Source organism: Branchiostoma lanceolatum, chromosome 10, assembly GCF_035083965.1.
Source record: "Branchiostoma lanceolatum isolate klBraLanc5 chromosome 10, klBraLanc5.hap2, whole genome shotgun sequence".
Lineage (NCBI taxonomy): Eukaryota > Metazoa > Chordata > Leptocardii > Amphioxiformes > Branchiostomatidae > Branchiostoma > Branchiostoma lanceolatum.
The window spans coordinates 13,926,492-13,951,945 of record NC_089731.1 but is presented as its reverse complement, the minus strand read 5'-3'; the positions used below and the strand labels follow the sequence as shown (position 1 = coordinate 13,951,945).

General features: G+C 40.8%; 1 protein-coding gene across 1 annotated transcript; it reads left to right on the top strand.

Moving 5' to 3' along the window:
• The first annotated feature begins 1,633 nt into the window (after positions 1-1,633).
• Positions 1,634-24,673, top strand: LOC136442942 (period circadian protein homolog 1-like). The gene is made up of 18 exons (XM_066439985.1): positions 1,634-1,798; positions 9,001-9,613; positions 9,772-9,834; positions 10,057-10,220; positions 10,755-10,882; positions 11,261-11,459; positions 11,883-11,943; positions 13,313-13,488; positions 13,941-14,129; positions 14,327-14,483; positions 14,926-15,040; positions 15,395-15,487; positions 17,406-17,605; positions 18,165-18,334; positions 18,765-20,191; positions 20,556-20,623; positions 21,025-21,166; positions 21,617-24,673. Exons 2-18 carry the CDS (start codon positions 9,072-9,074, stop codon positions 22,016-22,018), a joined length of 4,296 nt encoding a protein of 1,431 aa, XP_066296082.1. The 5' UTR covers positions 1,634-1,798; positions 9,001-9,071; the 3' UTR covers positions 22,019-24,673.
• Positions 24,674-25,454: the final 781 nt, after the last annotated feature.

Sequence of the window (25,454 nt, the reverse complement as noted above, 5' to 3'; positions counted from 1 at the left end):
AAATCTAGATAACACATACTAGTAAGTCTTGTAATATGGGCTAGAAGCTCCTTAGGTTTAAGTGTATGCAATTAGTCAAGTTTGAAAGAGATAGATGATTGGGCTTTAGCACTAGCTGGCTCATTATTAAGTAATATATCAACGTCCATTTAAAACTAGGTAAAAGGTTAGTACTGTCATCAATCGATTGGACATACGACTGGAAAGACTGCATGGCAAAAATTCTTAAAGAAAAGAGAATGGTGTCAACTAGGCTTATAGATACAATTAATTATTCGTCCCTTACTGGTGCTTATAATTAACGTTTTTGTTTGGTGTGATTTCCATTGGACAATGTATACAATGGTGAAGAGATATGGGAAATGACTATTTACAAAAACAAATAATCAATAATTTGCTTCATTCAATGTTTGTGAATAGTTTAATTAGGTAGGTAAATTACCGTATACGTACACAACTAATATCAGTTACTTATCAATACATACACAAATAGTATTAATAATTTACCAATGCTTCGGTAGTCCCTCTGCTATCTTTATTATTGCCCTTAGAAATATGAATAAATCCTTGCATGTCTTCCGACACGTGGACAGGTGTTAATAGGTGTTACAAAATCCATATTTTTTTGCATACTAAGATGTCGTTGTTTATTTCCTTTGATTTCGCCGGTTGGCTTGACGCGTTTATTAATTATTTCAAGCGCTTGATTTGGGCAGGTAACATTAATTGGTAACTTTGTACAAAATCCTTTTTTTGTTGCTTACTTTGATGTCGTTGTTAATTTCCTATGACTTCCCCGATTGGCTTGAATCGTGTAATCAAAGCGTTTGGTCTGTTGTTGCATAATAATGTGGCCTAGAATATTGATTTGATGACATAACGCTGCAAAAATAACTGTTTATTGCTTATTTCCTGTATGAAATATGCCATATGCTGTTTTTTTGCTTCCTATCTATTCTCCAAGCGGAGATTTCGGTCGAGAAGGCTTAAGTTAAGGAATGGCGACACAAAATAAAAATGACAAACATACGGTAGAAAGCCCGACAAAAACGCCTAAAAACACGTCAAAAACCAGCCGGAACCCCTCCTCTGCTTGGAGAGTAGCGATTTTTAACGTTTCTCTCCCTCCACAGACCACTCCTAGCCCTCTTGACCGAAACCTTTGCTTGGAGAATACTTCCTATCACCGTTTCATGAAAGCAACTAATATACGAACACATGTCTACATATTGGACTCAAGAAACGTGCCCGCTTGCGTTTTAGGTCGTTCCCACTCCTTAAAGTCCTTTTCAGTAATATATGTTCTGTTTTGCATTTTTTTGCTTCCGATTATTCAAGTCCTTGGATTATTGTATGATAATAATAATTTTATTTGCGAGTTCCTGCCCGAGGGCTGATTGTAACATGAAACAATGCGTAGCAAGGGTATACTGTAATAAGACTAATATAATAACCGGTCCGCAACGATTGTTGATGCCTTATGTAAGTGATTTCATATACAAACACACGGGTTGGAAGATAAGCAACGTGTCCGCGTGCGTCCCTTAGTGGGCGTGGCCTAGCTGACCTGATTGACTGACCAATCAGCGCGAAGCGTTGTGAATACATTAGCATATGCCCAAACAGTCACGTTTTCAATGGCGTGAAGGTAGTGCTGAACCATCCTTGCTAACAAACAGACGTCTCTTCGACATTCTCCCGTATATTTCACGGTTCCTACCGGTATTCAGCTCATCTTCTCCGCACATCCTGCGAAGGAGACCCCATGGAATCAGTGGAAAACTCTACGCTCCTCTTCGTAAGTGTTTTTCTTGTGAAAACGGTGTTTTTCTGCGAGGCGTGCTTTGCAATGTTGTTCACAATGGCTGCGGGGCATACCGCTCTAGTTAGGTTGTTTTTTTCACCGTGTATATCGCTTCACGGTAATATTACAGCAGAAATTTCCAACAGGTTTGCCCGTGATAAACCTCCGCAGCGAGCTTTAGGTTGCTTTGTCTAATTTTCTGTCGCAATCCGTAGAAATTAAGGATTAAGATGTGTACGTGTTGGTTGGAAAAGCTTCCGCAATATGCTGCAGTTCCATGATGGCCGCTAGGGTCACATGTTTCCTACTGTGGAGTCATATGTGGTGTTGAAATGCGTACTTAGTAGGGAATCTTTTAAATATCATTATGGCCAGCTCGGAAAAGCTTATAAACATTCAAACTCAGTAGTTTGCTAACAAACCTGGACTAGAACAAGTAGAAGTTGCCTTTGTTTTATAAGGAGGAATTTTGAAGGTGTGGATTTAAGTTTAAACCCCCTTAAGGCAAAACCTTAATGCCTCAATACGTCACAGCATATTTTATACTGCTGTCTTTTGCTATCGGTTTGTTTGTTTGTTTGTTTGACGGTTGCAAATAACGTAAACATAAGGATGTTTTGTATGTCTTGCACGGTATGGAATTGATGATAAAATAATCATAATCATAATGTCGGGTTCTCTACTCTTGGACTTTGGTTGCTATTAGAGATTATCACTTCATATTGGTACAATAGTACTTCTCTTATGAAGCAGAATTTGTTGTATTGAAAACTCATTCCATCCAAGGCTTCCGTTCCTTTTGTTGCGTCCCGCAATCCATAACAAATGGAGGCAAAGTTTCATCCTTCTGCTTGGCAGTCCATCAAAAATCGAATGACGCAGATGCCTGAAAGGGTATGATGAAATTTGGAGAAAAAGTTTTACGGAACGTCAGCCAACAAATTTGTGGATATTATCCTTAGAAATGAAAAGGTAAAGGCTTGTAAATGTCTGTAAGTCTTTAGCAGCGTCAGTTTTAGAGGCTTAAAGAATTATTTCAGATGTGTCCACATATACGTTAACTGGGAGAGTTATTTGTGGGTTGTCTGTGACTGTGAGTCTCTCGCTGCACTAGTAAGAGCCTTGAATTATCTTGAATTATCTTGCATATGGTTGCTTAAGTGTAAATCATTTTGAATGGCTAATTTCATATCATTTGTCGGATCAAACAATGTAGCTTATAAATGGAAGAAAATTTTAGTGTTTTCCCTGTATTCTTTATGTGGGTTTGCTTTAATATGTTGGAGAAATTGGGCACTTTTTTGGAGATAATTGATTTTGGGGCCATTGCAGACACTGGGGTGTTATAAAAATCATTTTTCATACGTACAATGTACGTGCGGTCCTAATTGATATACCATTGTCAAGAAGATACTTCTGGTCTATACCGTGTACTTAAGTGTGACATCCGCCCCAGTGTTAGCACATCCTGGTAAATGTGCTTGTTCAAGTTCGGTAGTGTTCTTCACTTGAGCAATCGTGATCAATTACCGGTCTCCGCCACACTCCTTGATTTGTTGACGAAGTTGTTAGAATTGGCTTAATGAGGGGAACAAATTGCCCTGGTGAATTATTTGACTCGGGTGGCCAATTTTGATCAGTCCAGTGAATCGTCAAAGTCGATCACCTCAGCTTAAGAGGATATGGTTTCAGTGTCATCGGCTTGTGAAAGCCTCTAACTTAAGACTAAGAGCCATGCATATACATTTTCAGGGTTTGAAATTCATTTTGGGGCTTTACTTAGGGGCTCGACATGGAGTAAATTAGAATGTCTGCAAAACCTTATAAGCCCCTCTTTAGTGCCTATTGTTTGAATTTCTTTAGAAAATGTTTCTCACTCTTAGTCTAACATTGCAAACAGCATTTGTGCAATAAAACCCTTAATTTGTGCAATACATACCACTAACAGTTAATATGATAAGAACAGGTAAAACAATGTTCTTATGAAAAGTAATACCACAGATTACATGTTGTTCAATTAAGTTCTTGCCCTTTTCTCTCTTTCTCTGAAGTAGTAGTACCAGGTCACATGTACAGGCATGCATGGCTGTCATTGCAACTGTTAACAGTGCCCCCTAGTGAAAGTTAAACAAACTGCAGGCTTTCTGTCAATTATAAGATAGGTAAAAGCCTTGGTGGGGGGTAGCAAGTGTTCAGGACAGCCACTACCTTATATGGCTATGTATGGATGTTACGTTTTACGTTCCCCTAACCGTGACACCATGATTAATGTCTGATTAGTACTGTAGTACTGTATAGATTCATTTATTTTCGTGTCGACTTCATTTTGTTGTAGAAGGGGGAATGGAGGTTTTTGCATTGTTTTAAATTTGTAGTTGAAACAATTCTTTAGTATATCAGTAATACATTAAAGGCTTATATTCCCGGTGTCATAAATTTGTGCTGGAGAGATCACCATTGAACCTAAACCAAAACTAACACTCCGCTCATCCTTGGAGTTGATCTGTTTACTATTAGTTTAATTACTATATTTTTTTATAAAGATAACATTAAAGATCATTGTAATCATTGAAAATGATAATGTAGACTAATCAATTATGTTAGGCTTAATTTTATCAAACGTTTCATGATTCTAAGGTAATATACTTGGTTACCATTAATACAACCCATACGGTACAAAAGGACAAAATTAACAAAATAGAGTTGTATCATATTCATATGGATGATTTTTTTTGGTGGGTACTTTTGTTGTCTAGTTTTAGCTTTACCTTTTTTTCTCCACCCTTCTAATGTTGAGAAGATTTGTATGGCCGGAATGTTTTTTTTCTGTATAAGCCATATGCCAGGCTATCAACATGTGCTTCTGAACTCACGTGTACGCAGCATGTTATATAACGGCTGGAAACGGTGACCCCTTAGGCTAACCCCTGGAGGCTGAAATGGGGGATGTCGGGAAATCTTAACCCAAAACATGGTCATGGTTGTCGTACGATTCTTTTGCCACCGCATTTTTCGTGAGCCAATGACAGAAGATCGTCTGATGTTGATTTAGGCAACAAATGCACGGTTTCAGCTGGACATGGGAAAGAAGTCCACATGCATGTAGCCTCTTCCTAGCAGAAATGCACTCACAAGTGTAAACCCCTTTGATGCCCTTCTGCCATTGGATAGGCCCGACCTTTGAAGTCGACGTGGGAGACCTCAGCTGTCTCGAGGCGGCGGGTATGAGGAATTCAACGTGCGGCGCTAGCTCACGTGTACGCGGCATGTTATATAACGTTCAGTATAGCTCATTTCTATGCAGACTGAGATTGGTCTACGCTTTGTCGCTAGGAAACCACCTCAAAGGTTAAAATCACACACAAACAGGGGAGTTAGTCTAGTGATGGATAGATGATTCAGAGAAATTGGGGTTGGCTTTGACAAATTGATGCTCCATTAGTTCTTATCATGTAGATATGGAAATGCTAGTATCACATCAAGAAAAATCAAACATGACGTGTTAGATAAACCTAGTCTGAAAAACTGAACAACCTTTGGAAAAAAAATTGAATTCTAACAATTCTTAGCTTAGTCAGGCTAGCCAATGGGACCCGAACCCAAAACCTTTAGATTCTAAGTCAACAACCCAAAGCACAAGATGACCTTGCCACCTAAGTTGTGTATTGTCTTGGTATGGTCATTAGAAGAAGAAAAATGGTTACTGAAATGGGATCAGAGTCTTATCTAATTCTTTATCATCTGGGTGGATTATATGGATTAGTCCTGAGCCAAAGGCTTGTCCTGATAGTGAACAGTGCGTAAATCTTAACCGTAGTGCTTTCGTGGGTGAAGTCTGCGTGGGTGAAACGTCCTTATCTTAGAGATCGTCACAGACCTACGTCAGGACTCAGGCCAGGAAATTACCTTGGAAAAACCTGACACTAACAAGCGGTATCTCTTCGAAGTACATTCCAGCCTTTTTGCCTCTGGAAATTAGAGTCTTAACGACCTGGCTTAACTCTAGAGTAGAGTGACCTGCAAGAAGTTGACGCAGTTGGTGAATGGTTTGAGATATTGAGAGGGGGGCTAGCTGTTGTGTGTTCAGAGCAGTTTTTGTTTGATTTTGCTCTGGTTCTTTCTGTGAAAAGATTAATAGAAATAGAATTAATAGAGTCTGACTGATGCCACCTCCCATGCATAGAGCTATAGTAAAATACTTTATAATTACATTACCCCAAAAGCTACGTCACAACCCACAAAAGCTACGTCACAACCCTTAAGAAAACAATCTGACTACAAGGAGGGAAATGAATTTGAAATTGCATCCCCAATCCTTGCTCTCCCATCCCTAATTGTATCCGCAAGCTTCATAGAAATACGGCAATAAAATAAAGCTTGCCGCCTTCCAAATATGGTACGGTGCATACATCGTAAAGGTCAGTAGCCTCTCTGCTTTATGTAACGCGTTGTAGTGTATCTTATATAACGCATGTTTTTACCTATACGGCATTAGTTGCATTTTGTTTGCTGTGAAAACAGGTGGGCTCAGAAATCTTCTAGTCCACACAGGAAAAGCATGGAAGAATCATTTCAAACCATGTTTTCAAGTTCGCACAGTGAGTATGGATACTGCCATTCTTCTTTTCTAATGTGATGCAATCTAGTCATGTTGTTAACAGCATCGGTATAACATATACAGAACTGATGATGTTCGTATATTCGAGAAAAATCTCCCGCTTTTCCAAGGGTACTGGCTGATGGGTTTAAGCTCGCACAATATTTGCGGTACTCTCTATTGTAAACAGGTAGTCGTTAATTTTCAAGTATGGTTAAATACATTATGATTTTGTGAATATCATGAATACTAGATTGAAATGTCCACTGTGACGTGTTGTTTACCTACTGATTTTGTACATGTGGTCTTGCTTTCTTTTGTATTGGAACCACATTTAGGCATCAGCAAACTGTTTTTAGAGTCATTTTCATAAATTGTTACCCATTAAACGATTATGGGTAATTAGGATACAAAAGATACAGAATATCAGGATTTTAGGTTGACTTCATTGTGTTTTCTCATGCAATTTAGGATGCGCATAAGGTATTTTTTTCTAGAACAAGGATTTGTGCACTTTATTTGTTCAAGCTGTTGCAATCCACCCTTCCTTCCTAATACTATAGCCGACGGAAATATTCTCTTTGGTGTCATGTTTCAGCTCTTGTGCTAAGGAAAATGTTCACTTGGCTTGAAGAACTCTAAGAATGGATTTATTATTATGGAAACAATTTTTGGTAAATCTTTGTGGTTAATTGTTGACATCTTGAAGTTGGTTTTGGCCCTGGTGCTGACTTGTTGAATGCTGTGAACTTGGTTTGGATTTTGCAAATCCATGGACAAATTTAATTCCTTGAGCACTATTAATGCAAAGGCTGGTCATACAAACACTGAATGGAACAAATATTGCATGTTTAGTACTAAATTGCTGATCCTTAAGTCAGTTTTGGCCTTGGTGCTGACTGATTGATTGTTGTGAAAATGATGTGGATTTTGTTAATTGGGCAAATTCAGTTCTTTGAGCACTTGTAATACAAATATTTAGTACTTGAACTCTAAGCATCAACAGTACAGTTTTCATAGAAAGAAATATTTGGGGGAAAACCATCTTGGAGGAACCATGCTTACTACTGGTGGATACCAGTTCAACTTAACCTTCTCCCTGCTGCCTAACCCTGTAACCAACAGAGCATCGGGTGCCAAATGAATACTTCAGTGTGCTGAAGGTTAATCAGATCCAGTCCAGGTTTAGGTTCAGGTCTGGTTCATAACATAACATAACATAACATAGTGTTCGGATAGGAGGCATATTGCCTATAAGATCCGCGTCTTAAGCTAAGAGTTCAGAGTTTGTGATTAGAGTTTATGTTGGGCTGGGCGAGTACTCCAGTCCATTCCATAAGGTTCTATAGGAAATTTATGAAAAATGTCTCTGCCAATGGTACAACATTGAGGACTCGATTGATTCGATGTTTCGTAAGTTGTCTTGAACCAGTTTAAGCTTAATTTTCCTTGGCACAATGTTTTCATTGGCTTACGATAAGGTCAGTCTGACCGAAAGCTCCAGTTATCAAAATGTTACTTTGCTTAGAGTATCAGGTTTATCCTAAATTTATCCGCCAAAGGACAGCTTATATAAAGCATGACGTATCGCCATAGGCACATATATTATGCTCAGTAGGTGTACATACGTTGAGATCAAAACGGTACTTGAAGCAAACATTCTCCAGCCTTTAGGCTACATGCAGCTATTTCAGAATTCATGGATAATGAATTATGAAGAAACTGATAGATGTGACTAGACAATTTGTGTCTTAGATTTATTTTTCTGTTTTTTTTTTATCGCATAACTGGGAAACTGCCTTCAAGGCAGAAACGTAAGGATTTTGTACAGTATAAGGTGAATAAGACAAGGCAGATAGGGTTGATACGCTTACACTGGCATTGACCAATACTGTTGTCAATAAGTACATGCTTGACTTATGGCTCAAGGTGTGCGTCTTTGCTTTACCTCCCATCCGAGAAGAAGTCACCAGCTAGGTACTACTTTTCACCTGAGTGGAGTGAGGAAACTTGTGATAAGTGACCTGCTTGTGTCAAAATATAGAAATACAAAATCAGGACATAAAGATGCAAATATTGGACTGAGAGGCAGTCACTCTCTCATTGGTCGAACAATTAATTGCCTTGCTGTCATTGGTTGAACTGGTAATTGTGATGGACAGTCAGGATTGGTCCATTCTAACCGAGAGCTACTACCACTAGTACTTATTGCTGATGGAGTAGTAATATTCCATTACTGGTGGTTCCATTTTGAGCACACTTTCGGGTTTTAAAAGCAAGCGAATGACACTCGGGAAATTGAATCAAGTCCCCTCTAATACAAACATGCCAAAAATAGAAGTCTGCGTTAGTCGGCAGTCATGGCATGGAATTGTAGCTCGAATTCCTGTGCCTATCCAGAAAGTACGGATGATGAAGATACATCGAATGACCTTGATGTACTGATTGATAAATACTTGTTTTGTGGAAATCAAAGAGATTCCACAGTTTGTTTGATAACATTTTAATGCATAATTTCATCATGAAAAGCGCTTGTTGCGTCGGCTCGTGTATGTTCTCTTTCTCTGACGGTTGTCTTCCCCTTTGTAATTGTCTGCAGGATACTTCGTCTCGGTTGGTGGCAGTCTGTGGTTTGTTCCCAGTTTGAGCCTGGAAAACATCTTTCTTCCGATGGCATGCAACCAAGAGGAACCGATGAGTGAAGGCGGGGCCAGCCAGGCGCAGGACACTGATCCAGAACAGACAGTTTCTCTGAAACAGTCCCTCACACCGGCCATCAAAGCTCCAGCCAGTACGCCAGCCTCCAGCCCTTCAGACAATGGAAAGGAGTTGGGCGGATGTAGCATCAACGCTAACGCAAGCAGCAGCGGACCCACCGCGCACAAAGAACCAGTCGACTACTTCCTAAAGAAGCCCGCATCCCCCTCCCACATTGCCACGCCGTCCAAGAGCGGCCAGACCAACAAGCAGAAGAAGGACAAGTACTGGGGCTCCAAGTCCGCCAGTAATGGCTCGTCAAACGGCAATGGCAGCAACGGGGAGCACTCCGACGACATGGCCTTGTCCGTCACGGGGTCCACCAACGGCTCGTCCAACGGCAAGAGCGGCAGCGGCACGGAGCAGCCAATGGAAGTGGAGAACAGCGAGAACGGAGAGCGGGGATCGAACATTCTCTCCAACTATGGCTCTTCAGAAACCTCTGACTCTAAAAGGTTGGTACTCGAAAACGCACCCTTGGCAAAGCTCCCAGATTTGTACATGTTGTATTTCCACTCCTTTTTGTGAGTGTAGTATCTGCTTTTAGTATCTGTATTTGACCAACTATGATTACCAAACTAGACACTAATTTATTACTATTTTGCTGTTCCAGTGCAACTTTGAGCATGCTCAGTGGTAGCAGCAATGATGACCAACCCTCTACAAGTGGCTGCAGGTAAAGAGATATAATTTTTAAAACTATTTCTGTAAAAATACATTTATTAAAAAACTGTTGGTAACTCTTCCGATTTGAATGAATCAATTGATCTGTTGAATCACCATCCACCATAAAGTTGTTTCTTTCCCTTTTCAAGCATTTGACTGATTTGAATGAATCCATTAATTTCTGTTGTTTAACTAATGTCTTTTTTCCTGTCTTGTTTTTTTCCCTGAGTAGCAGTGAGCAGTCGGTGAAGGCGAAGAACCGCGAGAAGCTATTCGCCGCCATCCAGGAGCTGAAGTCCATGCTGCCCGCCTCGGGCCTGAACGACGGGAAAGACGGGAAACCGTCCACCCTCGCAGCTCTGACGCACGCCATCGAGTGTGTCAAGAAAATCAGCTGTAAGTTAAATATCATTACCTTCGCCAAGAAGGTTATGTTTTGGTCAGCGTTTGTGTGTGTGTGTTTGTGTGTGTGCCTGTGTACACGATAACTTGAGAATGCCTGGATGGATTGTCTTTTTGTATTTGGTAGGTGGATAGGCCTTGTGTGTACTGTTTTCATGGTTCATTTTGTACTTGGCACAGTATTAATGGACAAAACAAATAATATCATATATTTATGTGTAAAGTTACAAGTACAAGTAAGTAGGTACAATACCAATGTGTTTAACTGATTTTGCCTTTTGTATGGCACAGTCGTCAACTATATTATATTAGATGTTGATAAACAGATGGTCTGAATTTATGTAAAATTTTACTGGTCTGTTTTGATATAGCTTTTGACTGGAGGTGGTTGGCTATACCAGGTAGTTGGCTGGATAAGTTCGACTATTCCTTTTCAATTAAAGGTTCAAGAAAAAGATTTTTTCTGTATGTTAAGCACGCTTTTTGTTGTGTTCTGTATTCATTGTTATCCTTTTCCCACCTCTACAGCATCGAATGCTTTCGACCTTCCCTTTCCCGAAGAGGAAGAGGACCCCTCCGCCAAGGACAACTCCATTCCGACGTACAGTCTTCATTCCCTCTGTACTCTTAGTAAAAATGTGGTCCTTCAGAACATGGTGAGTAGTGGCAGAGGGTGTGCAATTATCTCTACATGTGCAATCATCATAATCACTGTACATCGCTCGCTGCCGACAATGTGCACAGATTACTGCAGCACCGTAATTGCGTTAACCATCGAAGATTATTCCAGATTGTGTTATTGAAAGTGTAAATGGGAAACAAATTGACTAAAATGACATTCGATAAACTTGAAGGTGTAATCTCAAAAGGTGTATGCAAAACGTTACAGTGCAAGTAGACGATATGTTTAAAGACCATTTAATCCCTAAAACTGGATAATATTTGGAGATTACTTCTGAATGTTTTGAGTGACATGAAATATAAAGAAAACGATAATTTTGTATGTTAAAGTTGTGTATATTGATGTTCTTCAGGAGAGCTTCCTTGTGGTTGTTTCCGTGGTGGATGGGACAGTGCTACACGCGTCAGACATGATCGAGAAGCTTCTGGGCTACACGCCGAAGAACTGGCAGGGCCGCAAGTTCGCCACATTCCTGGCTAGAAAGGATGTTCCAACCTTCTACTCACACATGGCTTCGATGAGCCGTAGTGGGCTCCCAACATGTACTCGAGGTATGTGTCATTCAACCATGTATGGATTATCAACTACAGTCAAACCGTACAAATGGCCACCTCTACGTAAGGACCACCTGGCTATTGTCACCACTAAGGCTTAAATACTGTGTGTTTTAGTTCCCACTTTGTTACATTGTCAGAAAACACAATTATACTAATTTTGTATTCCATTGCCATTTTATTCGATGTAGTGAATTATTTTAACAGGCAATGACTTGGGTAAAAAAGCAATGGAAATTCAAGACCATGATGAATTGTAGTTATGTACCAAGTTTTGACTTCAAAATGATTTGCATGTTTTTTAAAAACAGTTTTATGGGGAGGGGGTTGAAAGTTTGTTCTAGACATCTTGCAAACTTAACATAGTTCAGGTTAGTTGATGAAGTTACTAATTAGATTATCTCTTACCTTTTCCCACAGATGGAGATACAGGTGCACTGAGTGAGGGAAAGAAGAACTCCTCCTTCTATTGTTTTATCAGGTAAGATCCAACCCTTGTTCTTTCTTAGATCAAAATTAAAAAGAAAACAATCTCCTTTGTCTGTAAAGTCACACTTTTACTGTCTTTACTGTAAAGTCTACTGTCAAAATCTGATGTCAAGTCGCTATCATAGAATGTTTTTTACAGACATTATTTTGCTGTAGAATTCCAAATGATAATCACTTTAATACTTCATAAAAGGTAAAAGTTACCAAGCATGCTACTTACTTAATGTCCTTTTGTATGTGTTTTGAGACGACACCCAAAATTTCCACCCCCCCATCCTGTCCACATACTTATGTTAAGCATCTTAGTGCAAAGTCCTTCCTATTTGTGGAGTATTTGCACCCCTCCCCCCTACAGCATTTGTTGGAAATTTCCAACATCCTTTGATATTTTGTCAGCCGCCACAAATTCCCCTTCTGTGTTCCCCTTCCCCTTGAGCAACACTTGGGAAAAACGCCGAGCTGTTTTGTGTGTTTGCTAGCGTCTTCTTTGTCGCTCAGTTTCTGCTCACGATTTTCCTCGTTGGAGTAAAATCGCTCCAATGCCGTCTGCGGCACAGCACGATATCCCCTCTCTTGTTTGCACCTTTGATTTCTGGAGTCTGTGTCACAGTCGTTTGCCATCTTATTTTGTTCTCACAAAGAACTTAATTCCGGAAGCACTTCTCAAAAACACGATTCTCGAAATCTGACGGATTGAACAGTAATATAAGAATGTTGTGTTTTGGGTTTTTCTGGCCTGTGCTGAAAACATGTACTCGTTATTGTATAAAGAAGTACAGACTCATCCAGTGGGGATTGCCTACCCTAGCCTCTAGGAGAGAAGGGGGCATACCTAGGTGCGAGTGCAGGCACGCCCCATTGTATGAGCTGGAAGCATTCTCGTAAATCTAAATATAAATGCTTATACTGTAATGTCTAAGATAGAACTGTATGATGTGAAGATTGGATAAGTTAAAAAATTTGTGAGAACAAGCCACCCTCTGTGTCAACGTACCTGTGACATGTGCTGCCTGAGCTGAAATACAGATACAAAATTTGACCAGAAATTGCAATACCCAACTTGTTGGCATACAATTGGCACCAACAAGTTGTCTGATTTCGGAACAGTGTTTAATACTAGTGGACTTTTTGTCTTTATGCTGGGCAAGCATATGTCAAATCTGTGTTACCACACTCGATGACCAAGTTCTTGTGTATTATGTGTCAACAGTGGTGAGTCGTAACGGTGGACCACAGTATTACGCTCACAGAGCTGTACATTGTGGTCCCCCATATTGAGACAAATGTCCTGCCTCCTTGTCCTGCCTTTCCGTCTGTCCTCCTCCTGCGCCTCCGTCTGTCCCTCCGCTCTGCCACCCCAGACACGACACGAAGCCCGCCGCCGCGTCCGATCCGCCCGCCCAGGTCAACTTCACCCCGTTCCGTCTAACGGGGCGCAAGATCCGAGTGGTCATGCCGCCAAAGGACAACGAAGGAGAGGGGAAGTCAGCTCTTTGCTGCCTGGCCCTGGCTGTTCCCGTCAAGTCAGCTTACAAAGGTAATTTCATTTACCAGTTTACTCAGTGCAAGGCCTGAAGACCACCTTTCGGCACTAAACTAAGACACATAATGCTAGGAGATGGCAGTGAACATTGGTATTGAAGACTTTTGCCATGATTTTACAGTCTGGAAAGAAGCTGTTGTTGTAGAAGGACTTTGAGACTCATATTTGGACAATGTAATAATGATGTGAGCCAGAAGAGAACACTGAAAAACTCTCAATTTCATTGTCCTTTTACGTCTTTTTTTAAAAACATCCACAGCTAGGCCATACAAATTTGATTTTATTGATGATATCCTCTTGATAGTCATAGTAAAAACACAGATAAGTTTATTAAGCACAGGACATTTCAAGACTTTTAAAAATTGTTCACCCACAAAAAGATAGTGAAATGCTTGAACATGTTCAACACTTTTCTGATCAATGAACTTTTATGTCTCCTGCTACAGAAGATGGAGAAGTTCCCGTTGAGAAGAGAACTTTCCTCAGCTGCCACACTCCGTCCTGCAACTTCAGTGACGTAGACTCCAGAGCCGTTCCCCTGACGGGGTATCTTCCGCAAGATCTGATTGGTCGATGCATCTTTGACTTCATCAATCAAGATGACGCCCCCATCATGTTAAGTGTGCACGAAAAAGGTAAGAAAATTGTGAAGGTTCTATTTCATAATTCATGTACATCATTCATACAAATGTTACACGTGGGTGTATCTTGTTGGTGTACTGATTGAATACACTGAAAATTTCATGATAGGTTCACCCCGATTGTCTACACAAATTAAACTGTGACCGTTTTCATTGTAGTAATAATCACAATGTCCTTTTGCCGTTGACAGTTGTGAAAACTCCCATGGGACAAACGTTCAACGAGGGACCAGTCCGCTTCTTGGTGCGAAACGGCAACGAGGTAACCATAGAAACCAGCTGGTCGAGTTTCATCAACCCGTGGACGCGGAAGATCGACTTTGTCATTGGACAACACCGAGTCACAAGGTACTTCACATTTTCCCTGTAAACAAGTAGCTTCTTTTTGAAAGGATTGCCAAATACGGTCTGCGAACTATAGTAACATTTCATTGGTCTTGAAGTGGTACACGTGCAATCCAATTATGTTGTGATTGCGTCGTGAGTCTATTTGTAAACATGAGTTTATTTTCAGATACACTGACTATTTATAAATTTGAATGTTGTTTTCATTTTTGATACTTTGCAACCAAATATGGTAACATGAATTAAAGCAAAAAATTTCTTTCTATGCTGGCTGTGTAAGACTGTTTTAGAAGAATATAGTTATGTCAGTCAAATCATCTCTGTGAAAGGACAGCCTTTCCGTTTTCGGTGGTCCCGTTGACCTAATATGGCAATAGCAGCTGCTATCTAGTACCTTTATCCGATCTTGTTGTGAATGTTGTTTTCTTGTTGGCTCCCTTAACAGAGGTCCGCAAGAAATTGACGTGTTCAGAAACCCCATCAAAGCGTGGATCGGGCACCCAGATATAAGGAAGGACATTGCAGCCATGGAACAGGCCATCTGCAAACTGTTACTTCAGGTAAGAACAGCCATATTTTTCTCATGCAGTGAGGAGGGTTTCTCTGTTTCATGTACAGTAAGGTTGTAGTATGGATGGCCAACTCTTTTATTCTGTCAAAATGAAAATCTCAAGTCAAACTGCAAAGAAAATAGGATGGTCTTGCCACAACAGAGCAAAGAAATTAGGTCACACATAATCTGTGTAACAACAGAAGCGGCTTATTCCTGTTTGAATTAAAGAAAGTTGGTATCTGGGGGAATAAGGTCTTTGTGGCAACACTATTCTCTACTAGATCTATGAATGCCAACTGTATGCTATTGTGTGGTAGTCTTTCTATTTTTGGAATGCTGTATTGTATTTTCTCTGTTCCAGACGACAATCCCACAACTAGCTACACCTGATCACCACCTGGTCCACCCTGTTGAGAACCCTGACCAGTTTGCAGAAGATGCAGTGGATGTGCAGGTAATTATCAACATCTACATAATAAATGCAGACAGGCATTCCAGGTCATGAGGTCAATGGAAGAGGCTACTAATGTATGGGGAGGTCTTGTTTTTGGTTATGATCATTCCACAGTCTTATACATGTATAGGTAATTATCAACATGCTACATTATAACTGCAATATTACTGGCCATAAAATGCCAGACATTCCAGGTCATGGGGTCAATAGAAGAGGCTACTAATGTATGGGGAGGTCTTGTTTTTGGTCATGATCATTCTGTTCGTGTTTAGACAGTTATATATATTTATAGGTAATTATCAACATGCTACATTATACCTTCAATATTACTGGCCATAAAATGAGGCTACTAACTCATGGGGAGGTCTTGTTTTTGGTCATTCTGTTTGTGTTTTCGCAATTGTATATTTCCCATTTGCTGGTAATGTTCAGCTAAGGAAGGGATCAATGTACTCAAGTAATGTCAATTGAATCCTTATTTGCATAATCAATGAGCAAGACGTCTAAGAAACTCAAGAGAGGTGTGAGATCTTGTTGGATATCATTCCTGTTACATAAGCTTGGTATGCAAATTTGCAAAAGGTGCTCATTTTCTCTTAAGGCTAATGTATGGTGATGTAAGGCCTTCTCCATCCCTAACCTGAATAGTGATGTAAGGCCTTCTCCATCCCTAACCTGCGAAAAGACAAAGGGATTCAGAACCAGCTGCAGTATAAATCCTTAGAGTGCTTTGACTTGATTCTTTAGAGCCCCCTGTGCGACAGTTAGAGTCCGCTGTGCGGAGTTAAGTGATCTCTTAAAGCCTCCTCCTCTCTTAAACAGCCACAGTGAGGGAGGTTTTCGCTGGCGTGAAGGGCAGATGGATTACTTCAAAGGTTACTCTTGTCGTGAAAGTGCACTTTGATTGGCGGTACTTGTTTGTGCTTCAAAGACGAGAGGAAATGATATATGCGCCCTTCATACTCCTTGCTGCAGGCAAGGTTACCTAAGCTAGCTGCAAAGATCCGTTGCGTTTGTGTGAAATGAATATGCCATATGCAAATTGTGTTGGATGTGGAGTAGAACAAAATATATATATATTTTTTTTTTTAAAAGAATGTAGATGGATTTTGGCTGACTTGGATTTCAATTTTTCAATTTCAATGACTTCCCCCTAAAATCTTCACATAGTGGTACAGTCCTATGAAAGAGGTCTCTATCCATGGCTCATTTGCATAATTATCTTCCACCATTGCAATATGGCCGTCATGAATGCGTCAACGTTTAGTGGGGCATGAAATTTGTGGGATTTGTATGTGGGCTGATAGGAAAGAAAAGGTCTGTATTTTCATAGATTTCTCACATGGTTTTATTCACTATTCTTTCATGTGACACGTATTGATATTGTTATTATAGTAATTAGCCCTCAGGCATGAATTTGCAATAAATCTGTTTTGAGTTATTATTGCGATATTAATCCATGTGGGTGGTTTAAAGAGACTACAAATATCTGGAGATATTTCATGCTGGAAAAATGAGAGAAAGTTAAGCTATTGTGAATGTGGCTTTAATTACTGCCTTTGAAGGTACATGTATGGTAGGGGATGGAATGTGGTAAACAAAGAAAATGCCTGGCTTCCAACGTGACTGACCTCAATAGCAGTTCTTCATACGTAGCTCTGTCATTTACATATTTTCAAATATGGTATAATGCTTCATATTACAAAATAAATCACATACAGTAATGGTATAATGGCTTTGACATACAATGATCTGTTTGCTAAAAAATACCTTTCCATTTTGCAAAACGTTATTAGAAAAGCAATTATTCAAAATAAAGCAAAATAGACATGCACATGTATTCTAACTTGATGTTTTCGCAAGACAAATATTAGTGGACAAAGACAACATTGAAGATGTTTTCATGTTTCCCCTTCAGGAAAAATGTATGGACATGCACATCCTCAAGGCCCGCGGCCAACAGATCTTTGTGGAGAAGGTGAAGAAGATGGCAGATAAGCCTGGGAAGGAGGCGGAAGATGCCAAAGGAACGTCTTCGTCGTCAAACGTCTACTCTCCGAGTAACCCGGCCGCTCTGCCCAATTATGAACAGCTCAACTACGCTCAAAATATCCACAGGTAAAAAATTCAGTCTAGCATTTTCATTGATTTTATTTTTTTACATTAGTCCTAATAGAATAAAGCTAACAGAAAGCATCACTGAGGTGCTGCATTGGATGATACAGCATAATTAATAAGTGGAACCTGAGTCTTGTTTCGTGGTGACATTAAAAGAAAACAAGTTAAGTACCCCTGCAGTTCCAAAGGAAACTGCTAGTGGGCCCAAATTTGTGCCACTTCTTCCCATGCATAATAGAAATGTACCATCCAAAAATCATGACCATAGCTTTCCCAGAACACAAGATATCAAAACTGGAAGTTCTGCTGCAGTACCAAGAAAAGAAGCCAAGGGGCCTAAAATCCAGTCTTTTCATTGATGGGAAAAGACCTACATGTATATACCAAATGTCATGACAATCCATCCATGCTTCTTGAGTTATGCTCTGTTTTTCCACATACATACATGTACACACAAAAATACATAAATGTACATACCAAAAACATAACCTCCTTAAATGGCGCTGGTAGGAAAATGACAAACGTTTTGACTAAACACATCATTCCCCCCTCCCCCCAGATACCTTCTGAGCTGCCCCGACGTGTTCTCCAACTCCTCTATGGAGGAGGACCAGCAGCAGGAGCAGGACCTGAACACGGCCATGGACGCCGTACAACAAGCCGCCGAGCTGCCTCGAGGGGCCGAGGCCTCCAACCTCCTACCTGAAGAGGGACTGCCTTCTCAGACAGGTCAGTTTGGCACTCGACATGCTAGGAGAACTCTATGTGAACTAGGAGAAAAATGTCTTCAAAGACCTTTGAGTATGTGTAACCTTCTTCCTGCTGCCTAACTCTGTAACTGTTAGGGATTGGGTGCCAAATGGCTACTTCAGAGTACTAAAGGTTAATTTGAAGAGACATTGTTGGTCAGATTTTTTCATCTTTAAAGAAGAATTTTTTAAACAACATCCCTTGGTATTAACCTTCCTTCTGCTGGGGGAGTCTTTAGTTTTACACACTGTTGCAATTGTGGATGTATTTAACCTTCTCCCTGCTGCCCAACCCCATAACCAGTACAAATGTGGTACCAGAAGGCTACTCAGCAGTGAGGTTAATTTGTGAATTTTTCTTCACGCAATGTCTTGTATTAACGAGTATTGCTTCACTGTGTTCCCAACAGGTGTGATGACCGCTCTTGAGACGTCGACGAGATCCGTTGCCGTAACCACCAGCGGCGCAGTCATGACGATGGCGCCCATGTCCCAGGACTCCCACGTCCCTCTGGACCCCGCCCACAGCGAAGACATCCCCATCGTCGACGACTTCAGCGACAAGAACGAGACCAACTCGGAGGTGGGCGAGCCCCTCCCCCCGCCTTCCTCCTACCAGAAGGTGGGTCTGACCCAGGAGATTCTCAGCCAGCACACCATCAACCAGGAGCGCACCTACGTCGAACAGACGCTAAAGGAGGGCTACAACCACCTTCTCCTACCCCACTTCCAGCGCCGCCATGGCCACAAGCGCCAGCTTCTCACGCCCGAGAACGAGACCGTCACCAACAAGCTGAGCAAGCACTGTCAGATCAGCAACGGTATCCCCCGCCACCGTGCCAGCATGAGCAACTCGTCCTCCGTGGCTCCCCAGACCACGATGGTGGACGCGCAGACGGCGCAGAACATGTTCGTACCGATCCACAACCCGAGTCAGAACCAGAGCATGCCCATGGGACAGATGCAGGTGCCGGTGTTCCCCAACCAGATGGGGATGAACTTAAGCATGTTTGGGATGCCGTTCGGCATGCCCGTCCCCCAGTTCATGCAGGGAGGCATGCCCCCGACGGGCCAACCGATGATGGGGTCAGTCCCCATGATGCCTATGGCGCAGAACTTCATGTACTCTGGGTTCTTCCCTCACTACGGCTTCTCCTCCGCTGGGGGTTTCACCGTGCCGACGACACCGTCCACACAGATCCCGCAGGGCAGCAGCATCTGGACGCAGGTCCCGCAGCGCCCGCTCTTCCACCAAGGCGGTGGCATGCAGCCCCTCCACATCAACACCGACCCGGGGACGTTCGGCCCGACCATGCAGATGGAGACCCCGCTCTCCCACGTGTCGGCGCAGTGCCTGAACCCAACGCCCATGGTCCCACCGTGCAGCACATCGGCGGAACCCGCTCCAACGGCTGTCCCCCCTCCCGCCCCGACGACGGGGATATCGGAGCGCGTGGGTTCCCAGTGTAGCAGTCCCCTCCAGCTGAACCTTATGCAGCAGGAGCTACAGGAAGGCGGCAGTCGTCAGACCGCGGCGCAGGCGGGCAGCACGTGCCACCAGTCGCCCCACCGCAAACTACAATCAGACCAGGAGGTTCTCGCGCCGGTCAAGAAGGTCTGTAAAACCACACAGGTCAAGGACAAAGAGGACGACAACAGCTTGGACACGAGTTCGATGTTGGACTTGCTGTTGGCGGAGTCGAACGACGGGAACAGCAGCACGCCCGACCTGGGGTCCGACCCGAGCTTCACCTCTTCAGAAGGCTCCAACACACAGGAGCAGAAGAGAAAAATGGAGAGCCGGGAACGAGAGAACTTCAAAAGATATGTGCTGCAGGTAAGCTTTCAGATACAATTTTTGTGATAGTGATATCTATAGTGCTATTGTCCTAATCTTTATTACATGTAGTTGCTCTGATTATATTATGCTGGACAAGCTGATTTAGAGAACACACTGCCTGAAGAAATCATTTTATTATGTCACTTTGTCAGCTGCATAAAGACACATATCTGGTTTGGTAGACTTTGATTTATATGTCAATCAAGCCTACAAACTCTTTGATAGAATAATTTGTAAGTGAGTGTGTAGTGTGAGTGTGTAGTGTGAGTGAGTACTGACACAAATTTTATGTGGCGTGGTATGTACAGTACAAGGTGCATGGAGTGTTGACCGAGGTTCTCTTTTGTCGTTGTCTCTACAGGATCCCATCTGGCGCGTGATGGCCAACACAACACAGAAAGTCATGATGACATACCAGCTGCCAAGAAGGTCAGTATACATACAAACCCTCATTCTGTCTTTCTGTCAATATTGTGTAGCTAGTAGAATCTACTTGTAGACTGTAAGTTAGATTAATGTAACTAGCCAGTATACATAGTCTTATACAAGGCCTTACCTTACATTGTACCTGTTACAACTGTTTTGCAATAAACTTAGACTTAATTTTGATTTCATTAAAATTGCAACAGTGCAATTCACGTGGGACACAGGCAGCTATTGTTGGTGTCATGACCCACACACATAATATACCCCTTTTTACACTTTGGTGGAATGAGGAAAGTCGTGTCAAGTGCCCTTTTCCCAAAAACTTAGACTTGCCTTGTGTTCAGACTATTTTGTGGTAACCTTGGGTAAGTAACTAACAGACAATGTTGACTGTGTTCCCACAGAGAGATCGACGATGTCCTGAAACAGGACCAGGACAAGCTGCGCTCCATGGAGAGGAATCAGCCGGCCTTCTCCTCCGAGCAGATGGGAGAGCTGGAGGATGTGAAGATGTGCAGGGGCAAAATGAAGATGCCTGACATGGCTGTGAGTACTTCTCATCATTTTAGTCGATTTGAATAAAATCAGGACTCTCTCCATCCTTTCTGCCCCACGACAGAAATTCGGTTGTTGGGACAGATACGAATTTCCCCGTCTGTCGAAAAATAACTGAATCCTTTGACTTGACTTGACATGAATCTGATGAAAATGTATTTTCTAAAGATTTAACAATGAAAATCAACAACATGGGCTCCCAAACAATGAGGAGGATAGAAAAAAATTTAAAGCTTGAGACAGCCCTGAATATAATGCATCACTGTCTCAAGTGTTTGCGATGATGAAATTTTAGCGGTTGATTAGTGACCATTAAAGTCATGTAGCTAAAATCAAGTAACCATTAACAAATCAAGAATTGCAGTAACACCAACTTTCAATTGTGCAAAATTTTGTCAAGACCTCATGTACTAAACTTGGAAACTTTTGTGTTCTCACCAGGCTTGTGACGAGGCCCTCGACAAGTGTCTATCAAAGAAGCGGAAGCGAATGCCGAGCAGGAAGCACCTCTCTGTCCAGACCGTCATCTCCCCCACCATGGAGTCGGTGCTTGAGTCCAACCTCCCCTCATCCTCCTGCAGTTCGCAGAAGTCGGAGACGGAGATGGCCAACCTTCCGGGCGACATCGGGAGGAGCGCCGCGAAGGACAGCAGCGACAACTGGGGCGACAACAGCAACGGCAGCAACGGGAGGTCGTCGCGAAGCTCCAGCTCAATCAAGGAGTCCGACGACAAGTCGCAGAGCAACAACAGTAAGGACAGCGACGAGTACCCCGTCGAGAAGAGATTACCACCAAAGAGACATTCGAGCCCAACCACAAGTAACTCCAGCAGTGACTTGTAGTAGTGTAAGACATGGGTTATGATGATGATAATCTTCTCAGCTGTTGGGGTGTCCCTTGTACCCTCCGAAAAGTAAAGTCCAGCGCCCAGTAGTCAGCCTCGCGCCAGGAAGTGCTTGAAAAAACATGTTTTCTTAACCTTCTCCCTGCTGCCTTGCCGTGTAACAAAGGCAAAGTTAGTGTCAAAGGGTTAGCCCAGTAGGAAGAAGGATAAATTTACCATACAAGCCATTACCATCTACATTTCAAACTCTTGGTCGAAGGCAAGAGAAAATATCTTGTTTTCCCATTCTCACCAGAAAGACTAAATTGCTGGAAATTCTCATGCCCCAGCTTTAGTTTGGAAAATCATGCATTTCTTTGACTTAAATTTCTCTACTGACAGGGCGGAAGAAATGGCATGAAAGACTTCTCATTGACTGAAAGTCTATCTCTAAAAAGAAAAGAAAGAACTCTTTTATAACTGTTAGTGCCTTGTTGGCGTTCTTAGCTTGTATTGGAAACGACTTGAAATGTTTGATAACTGCACACACGTGCGACTATGTAGTTTGGAGACTGACTACTGGGCAATACAAGCCTCTGCCTGCTTTTTTGTCTTTACAAAGGACACGTTTTTGGTGTCGAGTAAGACAAAAAACTTGCAGGGGCCGGAGGAAGTAAGGGGGCACCTTGCGTCGACCACCCTGTGGACCCTGCATGGTCTAAAATGCAGGCATTTTTCATCTACAGTGCAGGTCGCTCTCCGTTTTCTACACAGATGTCTATTTTGTAAAATATAAATGGCTACAGTTGCCAGAGATGTGAATACCATTGATACTTGTATTTAAGATTTGTATGTATGTGGTGATTATGATAGTGGCGAAAAAGATAAGATGGAGATGTGTCCTAGACCCTAGAGGTTATATTTGCACAGAAGGTAGACCCTTATTGTATATTTTAAAGAACTATATGGCTATTCAAATACTTTGATTCCAGCAGAATACTTAAGAAAAAATGTATAAAGAAAAAAAATAATAATACAATTTGTAAAAGTCACTGCCATATGTAAATATGTCTGTGCAATGTTTTCAGTGATATGTACATTCAGAAGGTATGTCTTCTCTATGATTTTTAAAGTCAAAGATGAATATGCACTTCTCAAATCCATGTTTTCACCTCACAGAACTCAGAATTTTTCCTCTCAAAGATGTCAACAAAATTGAAAAAACAAACATGAAAAAAAGTAACTGTTGGTTGTTGTACAAAGTTCTTGGTTGTCACAAAAAGATAGCTTTTGGAGCAATAATCTTATAGATTTTGACAAATCCTTTGATTTTCTATTCAGATATATTTCAAATGTATGTTTAGGTTTCTCTCAAGTATTTGTGTCAGTTAATGATGACAAACATGTCCCATGCAGTCTTTGACAAAGTCTTGGTATGTTCAGTTGACTTTGGCAACGGAAGTAAACTCTATTCGTGCCCTACATTCAACTGATTTCCGATAGATGAGATAACATGACAAGAAATACAGAATAAGGGAAACTATGTAACAGACCAAAATGTTAACTTATGATCAACGTTAGACTCTTGTTAGCTCAATTGTAGAAATATGTTTTATTTCTTCAGACAAAAATTTGGCATCATTAGATGATGGATACACAGTGTTTTCTCATTATCATACTAGTGGTACTGTCATGTTTGTAATCCATCAAGTTTTTTATGAGGACTGTCTATCTCAGCAAAGCTGAAACATGTTTAATGTAAGTGTATAATGTACTTCAGACAAAAGTAAATTTTATTGAACAGTGCTTATTGATTATCTTGTTACATAACTCGGTGTTTGAAACTGTTTAGTAGTTGAGAGGGACTTTATTTGTTTAATAGAAAATACTGATTAAAGAAAATTTTACCTTTAGCTCTGTTAACTCTGAATTTTGAAAGACATGGGGATTCAGAAAATCAAAGTGGAATTTGAAATGTCTTTTCAACTGTAAAGTGAAGGATAAAAAATACTATCATATAGAGGAGAAACACATGCTGTCTTATTTGAAATGTGAAACTCTACTTTCTGCAAAAGAAATACAAAGCATAGAGTGAACTTGTTTTTCACATTTCCAGTGTCTTTCCCAATTAAGTTATTTTTGAAGTGAAAAACATAATTTTGCCTGTTTTTTTTAATTGACAATTGAACAAGTCGACAAAGCTAGAAAATAGGAACCATAGATTAGATTGTATATTTTTGAAGAAACTTCATCAAAAATATATATTTTTCCATTTTAGATGTTTAACATTTGAAATCATAACCTGATGTTCTGTATGGTCTGCCTTCTGTTAATGTATAATGCACTTTGTAATAAGGACCTTGGGATTTTGATGTCACTTATTTTGTACATATTCAAATAATATTAAAAGTCACAAGAGTATGTTGTACATATATTGTATACTGGAATATTGTCATGGGTAACTTGGACTCGAAAAGCTGAGATACATTGTTAATGTACTAAGAATTGAAGGTCTGGTATCAACTTGTTTGATTATCATACATTTTGATGTGGAACCAAGGATGTAATTGAAAGAGATTTGTATTTTTTGGATTTGATAACGAGAGTCCTACTATGATTATGATGGCTAGTAATGAAAGTTACCATGTCAAATAAAGTGAAATGTCACTTAAAACAAATGCGTATGATGATTTTTTAAACCTGGCTATGCTATATGGTATACTGTTAAGTTATCAACCCTATAGTTGAATACATGCAGCAACTTAATAGTCTAAACTCCATCAATGTAGTAACTCAACTCTTATTTTTAAATGTAAGGCCACACCAATTTATTTGTTGCTTCTGGGATCTAAAAAAAATTGGAGCGACAGGGCGAAAAGAAATATAAAACACATAACAAAGAATAAGAGGATTATTCAAGTTTCAGCTTTGTATGGCTCATTTTATGCAATGAACCCTTTTCTTTTATCTAGTGGTATAATTTCAGTAACAAAATTACATTTTGCTATGTAATATTTTTTAAATTGCTATTGAGAAATAGTGAATGAAAAATTGTGATAACATGTAACCACACTTTGTAGGTATGTGCAGGCCTTTATAATCTATTTTGGTGGCTATAGAGTTTTACAACTTAACAAATAGTAAAATCGTGAGTAAAAATTTGTGAATGGGAAAAGTGACCCAATTTTTTTTTTCAAAATGGGGAAAACAGGAGAGGCTATTCCGAAAAGCAAAAAAAAATGGTGTGGCCTAACCTAGCCCTGAAATGAAATTTAGGTTGAAGACAGTAGGACCTGTTACTTGGTTACTTCTCGCTAGAGGTCTCTGCTGCGTGGTCCTCCCTTCACTTGGAGGTAGATGTGGACATAACGGTTTTATTGTTAGATTTTTAAAGAGTACAATCCTCCACACGATCGTTTGCGATATGAAAGGTATTGAAGTTCTCCAGGGCTGCC